This window comes from Dicentrarchus labrax, unplaced genomic scaffold (genome assembly GCF_905237075.1).
Source record: "Dicentrarchus labrax unplaced genomic scaffold, dlabrax2021, whole genome shotgun sequence".
NCBI classification, from domain to species: domain Eukaryota; kingdom Metazoa; phylum Chordata; class Actinopteri; family Moronidae; genus Dicentrarchus; species Dicentrarchus labrax.
Window position 1 is genome coordinate 21,638,341 of NW_026136710.1, and position 12,192 is coordinate 21,650,532.

Sequence of the window (12,192 nt, forward strand, 5' to 3'; positions counted from 1 at the left end):
AGAGTGCTGCTTTTTGTATCTGCATGTGTAATGTGTGTACAAACTGGAAAATGGGGTTTAGGACTGTTATCTAAATAAAATCTAAATCCATATAAATCCAACCATTTCAGTTGATTCAATTCAAACCAAAGGAAAACAAATCTCTCTTCGAAATTCTCTACAGAGTATAAGTGTGCCTCAGGTGTGATTGGATGTTCAGCTGCAAGAGCTACAAAATCTTGTTTTTTTCTACCCACGAGTCAAACCTAAACATTAACATGGAATTGTGGGACGCAGACACGTGGTGTACTTATTTATTGGAAAGTGAAAATCAACCCATATGGACGTGTGTAGATTATGGGTCTTTAAATGAGTCCTCCTGTCCTATCTTTCAGTCTATCTTCAATCTGAAACTGTCCTTGCTTGCTCTGCAAGCAGAAATTTGCAGCTAAATGCTAACTATAATTCTATGGACAAGGCACTTGACCAAGAGAAAAAAAAAAAAATCTCCCCGAAACAGAGAGAAAAAGATGCATTGCATTCTAAATATGTTATGGGGAAGAAGGGGCTTGATATAACTATTTTTAAAGACCGAGGTTAGGAAAGGAAACAAGGGCCAGGCAAATGTAAAGGGTTTTTGTATTTTTCATGTTTATTCTTGTCTAGGTCAGTTTCCCAAAAGGAGGACTTCCAGGACTTGTCCCACAGAGAAGCTCAATCCGTCAGCCAGAGATGGTGAAGGGACTGCTGTTGTGATTGTTGTGATGAAATACTAAAACACTAAGAGTTAAGGGGCACTTCTTTTCAAACTCCAACACACAGTGAGGAAGCTTTTCTGCTGTCATAAATGTAAGATGGGGAACATGAAAAAGCCAAAAACCCAAACACGTTCAAATATTCACAACCGCTGGTTTGGGGTGTGGAAGTGGAGACAGCAAGAGTGAAGATCCTTGTTTGAGTTTCATAAAAGAAGTCTTCAGCTTCTGTCTGTAGCTGCACAATCACCCTCTCTGATCTGGACATACCACAGAAGAAGAGTTCTTTGTAAGAGAGGAATAGACAGCTTTGAAAAACTTGGGCTGTGCGGTGTTTTCGTACTCCTGCTCATCGTTTCTGATGTTTTAACTGCCATTTCCTGTTCATCATGACTTTGGACTTGACTTGAGACTGGCTTTGGAAAGGCTTAAAACTTCATTTAAACTTGACTTTATATTATAATTGGACTTATTCTCAAGGACATGCCTTAAAGGACCTCATATTTGACTTGAGACTTGACATAGGCCCTCAAGCACTTGAGATTTTACTTACTTGAGAGACTTGTTGATTTGTTGACTTGGGACTTGGACTTAACTGAGACTGGCTTTGACAAGACTTGAGATGTAAAATGTATTTGCACTCAAGAACTTGAGATTTGGTTTTGACAAAACTCAAGATTTGGACTCATCTGTATTAAGTTGAGACTTGACTTGGGCTTGACTCAACTGACTTAAGACTTGACTTGGGGCTCGATTTAGACTTGCCTTCAGTCCAAGTCAAGTCTCCAGATTTGACTTAAAACTTGACTTGGACATGTCTCCATTGAGTTGAGATGTAAGTTGGATTTGCACTCAAGGGACTTAATATTTGAATTGAGACTGATTTTGGACTTGGACTCAATTAACTTGAGACTTGACTTAAACTTGCCCCAAAAGATTACTAATTACAATAGGCTAACTACACCCTAAAATGTTGCTATAACCGTCCCTCCCAGCATATTTAAAAAATGCAACAGAGGAGTGGGGGAGCAGCGACTGTAGGAGGCTACGTAGTGAGTGACGTGGTGGGTCAGGGGAAATTGGGGGAGACCAACTGACCCCAGCTCAGTGTAGCGTGGACAATGACATACAGTAGAGCTGGCAGTCAGAGCTAATGACCAGCTACTGTCAGACTCCCCGTGTCTGTGCTGGAAAGACAGGGAGTCCGGTGGAGCTTTGACAGTCCCTAGAAGCACGTTTATGGCCCTTTGAAAGAGTCACTGTGCTGTAGGTGACCTAGCAGCTCTAATAAAAGAAGCTCTTGGGTGTTTGTGAAGGAGTGTCAATACATAGTCATAGCCCTGCTGTTCATCACAGCTACTGTTCGTAGGCCCTAAATATCTGGTTATGCTCTAAATACAGCACAGTTATCGGTTGGCCCATGTGTCGTCTTCACTGCCACTGAAGATGAATAAATCTCATTCATGTACGACATCATCTGTCCACCGGCGTTGGAAGTGTTTCACTAAGGTTAACAGCAGCTATGTATTATAGGAACAAACTGAAGCTACAGTTGAGCCAGTGTTTTATACTTGGCGCAGAAATCGATGTAAGATATAGTCTTCAAGAAGTCTTCATCAAGGTTTTCAGCTGAACATAATATTCAAATAAAAGCATACAGACGGAAGATAGTTTCGGGCAGAAAAAGATATCACATAGCATGCTATCAATGTGAATGTGATTATGCAAAAATATTATTTAGTTGCTCTTTAAAAAGAGTCCAGCTCTGGTATCCGACACTAAAAAGATCAGATTTGAGTTGAGGATATTTTTGACCATATCTGGCTCTAACGGCACAGCTCTTATTATAGTCTTTGGGTCCTGTTAATCACTGATGTAAGACAAGACTCCACTGAGGAACACAAATTCTATCCAACCTGTACTCATTTCACCATAACTTTACCAGATGTTTGAGTGGCTTTTTAAGCTACTGCATAAAATGAACTTGATTACTGAAAGGTTGGAGGCTAAACTACAGCGGCAGTTATTGCATATATATACTATTTTATTCAATGAAGTTAATAAACAGAAAAAGACTGAAAACAGGTGAAATAAAATAAATATCAGAGGTCTCTCTCTCTCTCTCTCTCTCCCTCCCTCCAGGGTTATTCTGTGCAGGGAAATGATGAAATGTTATGTTGGTGTTACAGCAGCAGGACCTCGACCTCCGTGTTAAATCTTTCACAGCACAATGAGAGCTCAGACAGACTAAACAATCAGCTTCTCTCACACACACACACACACACACACACACACACACAGATTTGACAGTAGTTGAACTTTAGGTGCTGCTGGTATCATTGTGTATGTGAACAGCGTCTGTGTGTCTGTGCTTTGAATTGTGCTTCTGTTCTAGCTTGTTTGGGTTGTTATTTTGTTTTTCAGCTGGAATCACTGATGACGGATCGGGTTGTGTTTTTCTGCCTGGAGAATCCAGATATGTTGTGTTCAGCTTTATATTTTCTTTTTGATATCTTAAAGATGCTGTGGATAAGACATCCACTAATATTTGAATTTAATAGTTAATTTATGATCATCCCCATTGCATGGTTCTGTTTCTGTGGGCAGCGCTCCAGAGATTCAGAAGCTATGTGGACTGATTTCATTGATTGATTGATTGACTGATGTCAACTAGTCTCAAAAACTGATGCAAAGTTTTCACACAGTGCACATCAGCTCAGAGGTCTGAGGGTCAGTTGAGTGTGTTTTGTATTTTGAAAGGGTGTTTTTTTTTTTTGCTCCACAACAATTAAAAAAAAGGACCCTCTGATAATTATCGCATTTTAAAGTTGTTGTGTTAGCAAACAGCAGCCTACTTCCACATCCAGCACACAGTATCATCCCATTGAGGTTGTGTTTTGGTCTCCACCAACTCTTGGAAAACATTTTTTTTTCCCTTCTTCACAATAAAACTACAAGATAACAAAAAACAATATACGAAAGCATATTCAAAACACATTCACGTCTGCTACCTGGCTGGTGCTTTCTTCATGTGCTCTCCGACGAAGGTGGCGTTGGTCATGCCCATCAGAGTGTTGGCCAGTGAAATCACAGACAGGAGGTGCTGTGTGGTGACGGCCCTCGACACCCCGTACGTCCCCTTCCCCACGATGTCCGACAGGGTCAGCTTCAGACCCGTCGCAAGGGACAACTGTCGCAGCAAGGACTCCTGGGAAAAGGAGGCAGAAAATGAACAAGGGACATGGGAAATACTAGTGCATGGTTTAAGAGAGTCAACATGAGTGGCCTTGTTGTGCGTTTTACTCAGCTCAGACACTATATTCTGTATCATGTGTTTGCAGGCCAGCTCCCACTTCACTGATATCAGTTTTTATCTTTTCTACAGACACACCCTACGCTCTCTGTATCGTCTGTTTGTTATCTGTTGGCGATCTGTTGTCTTTATTGACTGGTGAAGTAGTTTATGACACTCGCTCCATAAAGGTGCTACAGAACCGTCAATCACTTCCTGATACTGCTGTTACTGACATGTCTGCAGTTGCTCTGTGATCGTTCAGAGAAGGAAGCAGCTTTATTTATTCTCATCCTACCTGTGTTACCGTTTTATTATTCCATTATTTGAAGTGAAGCACTTTGTAACTTTGTGCTATATGAATAAATTAACACAAACACTAGAAATAATAATAATAATAATATTGTGGGAGAATGTGATGGAATATAAAAATGTATATGAAGATAATAAGATCCCATCTACTCATTTCATTACCAGACAAGTACCTTGAAGGTGGGCAGCATGAGGGACATGTGTCCTCCCCTGGAGATCAGGCCGAAGGAGATGGGGCAGTGCGGTCTGAGCATGCCCAGCCGCTCCAGACAGATGCCGTCCAGCTGTTCGTTGAGACCCCAGGCGTGCAGGCAGGACATGAAGAGTTTGGCCGTGTCCATGGTCAGGTTGTACTCCAGCAGACTCAGAGACTTGGACTTCTCCTCTCGCCTCCTCATCTCCTCCTCCTCCTCCTCGTCTTCGTCCAACAGGTGCTCCTTGATGGTCTCCTTCATTGTCTCTTTCACCTGGTTCGGACAGGAGATCATCTCATTAAAAAGCTCAAATAAAATAGTAAATGAACAGCACAAGAATGAGATAAAAGACACGCCATTATTCAATACACACTGATTTTGATAGTTTAGGACTGTCTACTGACCTGTTTGAAGATCTTGTTTGCCAGGAAGGACCCCCCCTTGTCAGCCCCGGCCTGGCTCTTCTGCAGCGTCTCTGGAGACACCAGCGTGGGGTTGGGTCTCTGGGCTTCCTCTGTCAGCAGCTGGATGATCACCGCCTCCACGTCAAAGAACAACACGTGCATGTCAGGGTCCGTCAGGTTGGTCTTCATTGCCTGGACCACCAGGGCATTATGGGAGTATTTCGGCAAGTTGCCCTGGAGGAGAGAGAATTTTAAAGAAGACTTTAAAGGAAGCAGCGATGAATGTTACTCAGTCGGTGTTTCCAACACAGAAACAACCACAGTGTGCCTTGTTCCTGCAGAGAAAGGAAAATGTCAAGATTCATGAGAGTCAGATGGCAGAGCTCCCTCTGGGGACATGTTCAATCTGTCACCTGACCGGACAGTCACAGTCCATATGTCCTTCCTTGTGACTAGCAACATATTAAAGTCACTATGTGTAGAATTTCTAAGCATCTATTCAGATGTCATTAAATTTTTCTTTGTAGAAACAACCTCAGTGAAAACTGATCCACTTTATTCAATTTTCAAATCCTACACACAGTGGTTAGCCAGTGTCATCTGTACTCATTCTGAAATTGAATATTTAGGCCTAAGGCAAAGTCTACACATGGGCAGGACTCAAACAGGTACCATGACTATAAGGAGGTCCTCCAGTGATGTAGTACTGGACATGAAAGAGGGACTTGTTAGAGACATTTTAAAAATTAAAAGTTAAAACTAACACAGCACAGGCTGAGATATTCTAACTGTTAGTCCCTAATAAGGCTCAAGCTCTGAATCCTACAGTTCCCATAATTCAACAAGATCGTTTTTTTTTGTCTACCTCTCTATGTCAGTATCTACGTATGTGTCAGTCGATAAATAACAAGAAATGTCCGACTACCAGCGATACAGTATATTTATATTTATAGTTTATTTAGAAACAGTCATAAAATAATGTGGATTATATTATACGAACTATAATAACATGGCTTAACAATAATAATGATTAGTGAAGCTTTAATAACCACGTCAGAGATCTTCAACAAAAATCCAACCTGGACTGAACAAAATGAATAGAATAATGATTTAAATCATTAACTGATCCCTTTAAACACAAACTATCATTCAGATACAGATACACAGCAAATACACACACACAGCATTAGCTGTAATTGCCACCAATACTAACACACTGCTCGATTTTAATTGTATTAGCAGAGACACCTGCGTGGAGCCGTATGCAGAACAGTGCTGTTTGTTTACATGCTAATGACCTGATGACTGCAATCAGACAACGGTGATCCTGTTAGAGTCTGACTCTGAGGGAGGGGGGAGTCATTAAGGGAAGAATGACAAGAGGAAATCAAGGGAAAGAATGGCAAAAGCAGATTTTAATGGGCATGAATCTCATGAGGGATTTTCCATTTTTTGTTAACTCTACAAACCACCCACTTCTGCATGAGGAGTGATGTGTTTAGTTAAGTCTTAGGCCGGGCAGATTATTTTAACCCTCAACTAATTTCTACCAAAGCATTTGTCATTTGACGTGCAGTTTGAAAAGGGTCACGACACAAGATTAATTGCCTGAACGATCAATTATCTGGTTCTTGGAACTGGTTGAATTTCTGCCACTCTGGGCCGGCTGTCTGCAGTGTGAACAGCCCCACTGTCTGATTTCCCTCATGGCTGCTGTCAAAGGGCCGCTGTAAACTCTGAGCTTGTTCTAATTTTAGTATTTTACATGTTGTGGCGAAAACTGTACTCTTGACACTAAAGCAGACACCATACTGTCTACATCTTCCAGCCATCAGAGGCTCCATATTCTTACTTTTGATGCAGAGTAGAATAGAGTAACCTTTTTAACAACATTGCCGAGGACGCATCTTATCTGAATAGGGATAGGACGATATACGATATAATCGTGTCTTGCAATGAAAAAACAACAATTTGTTCATTATTGGGATAATCATTAAGTGGGATAATTGTATCAATAAGTCCGCCAATATTTGTTTTAGTGAAGTTATTCATTCCGTGTTTTCAACAACGAGGCTTGTGTGTTGTTATTCTGTGTTGAAATAATTGAACTAAATGTACAGCCTTGCTGGTTGTTCCGAGACATTCAGAATCATTACCGCTTTTTCCATTATCATTTAACAGGTAGCTGTTAAAATCTATATATTTAAATCATTAATTCATATCATAAACGTGCAGCGACTTGTCAACTATCGGCTTTATTTAACGACTGTTAGTCGACTATGAACATTTTGAGTCAGGGACAGCCCTAGAATAAACATTATGGGAATCATCACAAGACAAAACTGACTGGTGGTTCCATGACTACGTTCAGGGTGAGCTCCACGCTGTGACCAACAGACCTTTTTCACAGCAGCTACTTTAACATGAAATAGTAGTGTTGCCAGATAATTAAGGCTCTGTTCCATTCAGTCAAGCTGCTGCTATTGTGGGTGTTGGCTCACTGGTAAAGGCCCTGCTACACTAAATGGAATGGAACCATAATAAGTGTCACTGATAACACCAGTGATTACTCTACTATTTCATGTGAAAATGGCTGCTGTGAAAAGGGTGTATTGATCTGTACAGTGTGAGCAGAAAGGCTGATTAAAACATGCAGCGCGAGTTAACACAACATACAAGATCAATTACAACGCACAGCGTCAGCATGGCTGTGTTTTAATTGTCAAATGGACATTCTGTTGTGTTTGCCTCTGTGTTTTTACCTGTTGTGTTGCAACATGTTATGTTTTACCATTAAACAAAACATGACATTTGACAAATGCTTTTTTCTGACCAACACTCCAAAACAGATATTCACTTTATAATGCCATAAGACGGAAAACAGCAGCAAATACTCACAGTGGAGAAGCTTGAACCTGAGGATGTTTTCTATTGTGGTTTGATAAATAACTCAGGGCAATCAATCAAATGACCAATTGTTTTGGCACTATATTTGTTCACACTGTAGACCTGCTGCTTTAGCATTACACTACCAGACTCTGGTCAAAACAATAAAGCACGTTAATATTTGAGACATTAGTTACATTTTCTGCAGTTGTTCTAATGTGTGTTTCTGTATGTCTGGAAATGCACCAGATTTAGGTGTCTTCTCCATATTGTTATTATTGTTGCTAATCAAATCATGAATATTTCTCTGTGCTGGGCTTTCTGGTTGTGGAATCACTGTTTTTAACCTTTCATGCCATTAAAGCTCATGGAATTGAATTGGATGTGACTCTGTGGGAGAGAACAATAATTAGCTGTGGAGACTCCTCACTGACCGAGAGACACAATACACCTGCAGCTGGGAGACACACACACACACACACACACACACACACACACACACACACACACACACACACACACACACACACACACACACACACACACACACACACACACACACTACCTACCTCAGGGAAGACTTTCCTGTCAAAGCTGTAATGCTGCTCCTCTATGTCGCTCTGTGTTCGTGTGTGTGTTCGTGTGTGTGTGCGTGTGTGTGAATGAGGGATGAAAAAAGTCAGCTGACAGCAAATGCATGTACATTCATGCGTGTACCAAGAGTAAACGTGTGTGTAATTGCAGCTACAGCACTGTTGAGACTTTATTTATGGTTTCATTCCAAGAGCTGTTTGATTCCAGCTCAAATCATCCCCACAAAGACTGCGTCTGCACTTGAGCTTTAACCATTACTTGATTAATTATTACATTAATTGCCAGCTATTTAGATTTGATTAATCATTTTTAATCATTTTTTACAGAAAAAAACGTCCAAATTCTTTCATTTCAGCTTCTTAAATGTGAATATTTTCTGAATGATCAACAGATTCATTAATAATGACAATAGTCGTTAGTTGCAGTCCTAGTCTGCACTGTGATGAATACAATTAGTGAGCTGACATGTTACACATCCAACTGGCCTCTAATCACAGACAGTATAGTTCCTGTTATGTTAGATGTCGTGGATTCTACCCGGCAAAAGCATGACATGTGTGCCTCATCCCCATGTTTCAGTGTCTGTGCCGGGGTGTTTGGATGCCTGTGTGTGTTGTTTTGGTGGATGAACACTGCCATCTAAAGGCTAACAGCCACATTACACACAGGCAATAATAAACATGTTTTGTGCTTGAGCTGATATTCTATGTTTCCTAACAGGCCATGTTTGGTTTGGATGGCAATGTGAATTTTCAGACTAAATAAATTCTAAGATTTTGAACAATTTCTCTTGAGATTTCCTTTGTGCAGTAGGTTGCAAACAGAGAGAGGTCTCAGACAGTAGACAGTAGATTTGTCTCTACTCTGCCTTTGAAAAACTGACATTTCATTTATATTTCTTATCTATGCACACACCCCCACACACACAGTGTCCTATAGCTCCTGGGCAGTAGGTCTAAAGGTCATTGTCCTGCAGGGCCCTTCTGGCAAACACCACTGGAGTCCAAAACATCTCTCTCTCTCTCTCTCTCTCTCTCTCTCTCTCTCTCTCTCTCTCTCTCTCTCTCTCTCTCTCTCTCTCTCTCTCTCTCTCTCTGAGACATCAGATGCACAAACACTGAATACATACAAGAAGAAAATCTGCACACTTTACCTATGGTACCTTTAGAATATGGTCTAAAGGACACCAGGTAGACAGACACATAAGGGAATAAAGTCATGTGAAAGTACGAAGCAATCAATACTTTAAATAAAAGGAAATCTAAGCTTTGATAAACATGATTACACTTAAAATAAATATGACGTGATTTTAAGGCCAAATAACAAACAACCTTAAACCTGTTAATCATGTTATATGTCCTATTGTCGTCAGCAACGCCACCACATACACGAGCATTACACACTGTATGTAGTGCACCACCAAAACAGCCTAATGATCTTCATCATAATCATCATCATGTTGTATACAGAGCGCAGTGGCAGCTGATGTTACGGGTGAAGCAAGTGGCAGCAAGGAAGGCAGGAGGAACTACCGGGTTACTTCTGTATAAAATGTACAATGTTTTTGTGATCGAGTTGTTTTTGAAAAAGGCTATATATCTCATAATCATTCAAAAATGACAATGACAGGTAAATAGATTATGATAATAATAATAATAATGTTAATACATTTTATTTATAGAGCGCTTTGCTAGGACACTTCACATACACAAAAATATTTTACAACCCTGTTGTAATGATGGACAGGAGAGTCTAACGAAACCTCTGAGTGTTTCCAAATGTCTAACCGAGCAACATTCCAAAACCTGAAGATGCTCAGTTTACAGTTATACACAACAGAAAAATTGTAAATCCTCACATTTGACATAAGGAAAGCAGAAATAGTTGGCATTTTTAGTCGATTCAGTTTTGGCAGCTCTGCTTTTTCCATATGACAAACACATTCACAGATCAGCAGGTTCAGCACACCTGCCAGAGGACAAACCCAAAGTCACGCATCGACTTCCTCACACACAAACGGACAACCCGAACAACAACAAACATCAGCTGTCAACACACACAAACACACAGACAGATGAAGGCTCGGAGCCGGCTGGGTGTAATGTTTGGGTTGATAGTCTGACATTTCATGGTCATTATCTGTCATTACACACATCAGGGGAGTACACACTCTCACACACACCGGGAGAGTGGGTGGTTTTGACCCATGATTTGAGTGGATATGAGAGAGAAATGACACGGAGGTGGGAGGCAGAACAGAGAACAACAGTGATGTATTTCTGATAGAACGGGGAGAGAAGATTGCAGCTGTTGTGTGTTGGCCTTTTCAGAAAAAGAGCTGTGATTATGGACAGTTATGGCAGGAAAAACCCGGGAGACACCTACAATAAAACCGACACACGGAGGGGGGAAAAGAAACAACACAAAGGTTATCTGCTGGAAGGGAAGAGAAGAAAAAGGACAAACAAAGGAGGAGAGGGGATGCCGAGCTAAATGGCTTCAGAGTCAAAACTGTAAAAGTCAAACTGTACCAGCAGCTCAACTAAACGCTGTTCAGGCACTAAATAATTCATGGCGTTTGTTTTCTGTGCTGGGAGGCCCAGGTGGGTGGGGTTTACTCGGTCAGGGCAGATCAGATCATCTGAGTCTGACAAGTGAACCTCTGATCCTCTGAGGGGTCAGCACAGACAAACCGCTCCACATACTGCAGTCTGAGCAGCAATCTGAAGGCGGATTTATGACAACTGTGAAACTGTCAAACCTGTGTGAATACTGAAGCAACTGATTTGAGTCATTCCTTCTACATTAGGATTATGAATGGTCTTGTTCAAAAAAGTGTTTTTTTACAGATTATTACTGCAATTCTAAAAAGGTCTGTGAAAAATAATTCATTCTAGGGGTGTAAGAAAATATTTAAAATATCACAGTTTTTGTTTAGTGATATTGTATCAATTGGGTTTGAACCCCCCAAATGCCCGATAGCAGTGTAAATGTAAACTGAGGAATGTGATGTTGGATATTACAGTGACTGTGACAAAAACAAATGCAGATCCCACTGTTGTGGAGCTTTTATTTTCATATAAACAGGACAGTGGGATCTGCATTTGTATTTATCACAGCCCTCAGTTTACAACACTGCTAGCTAGCAGTTGGGGGTTTCACCACAAAAATCTCTTAGGAATCGATACAATATCACAAAATAAAATATTACCATATTGTTTGATATTTTTCTTTTACCCCAGATTTGTGTAGCTTCCCACCACCAGTGACAACACTGTGCACGCTGCAGCTGAGCAGAACCTTTCACATTACAGAGTCATTCCATCTGTTACTAAAGTCAAACTGAAATTCAATGATTGAGCATAGTTTTCCATTTTCCAAGAGTTTTAAACTGTCCTTGGACATACTATGTATAATGTATGGAGAAAGCCTTCGAGCCTCCGAGAGGGGTTTTCTCAGGACGAAGGTGAACTGACATCTGACTGGAGAATGTCACTAACTAGTAACATTAGCATTGATTTCCTTTGCTCACGTCATTTCAGAACGTGCTGGAGAACAATAATGTAGGGGGCGCTCTCACTGGAGAAAAAAAATAAAACGTACATCTGTCTTTTTGATCATTATAATTTTGACCAAGTAAGTACACAGGTCAAACACAAACCGAGAAAAAATAATAAATTAATCTGTTTAAAAAGTTCACATTAAACTGCAGTATAATAATAACTACAATGAATTTTGAGCAATAATTTTTGGGGATTTTCTAGAAGTATTTAATG

General features: G+C 40.5%; 1 protein-coding gene across 3 annotated transcripts in view; it reads right to left on the bottom strand.

The window, feature by feature from the left end:
* Positions 1-12,192, bottom strand: part of LOC127370229 (WD repeat-containing protein 7) — a 119,607-nt gene that overhangs the window by 81,357 nt on the left and 26,058 nt on the right. For all 3 annotated transcript variants that reach the window (XM_051412088.1, XM_051412089.1, XM_051412087.1), the window contains exons 16-18: positions 4,937-5,170; positions 4,512-4,805; positions 3,746-3,942 (exon numbers count right to left, since the gene is read on the bottom strand). In XM_051412088.1, coding sequence (XP_051268048.1) covers positions 3,746-3,942; positions 4,512-4,805; positions 4,937-5,170 — 725 coding nt within the window. The remainder of the gene's footprint in view (positions 1-3,745; positions 3,943-4,511; positions 4,806-4,936; positions 5,171-12,192) is intronic.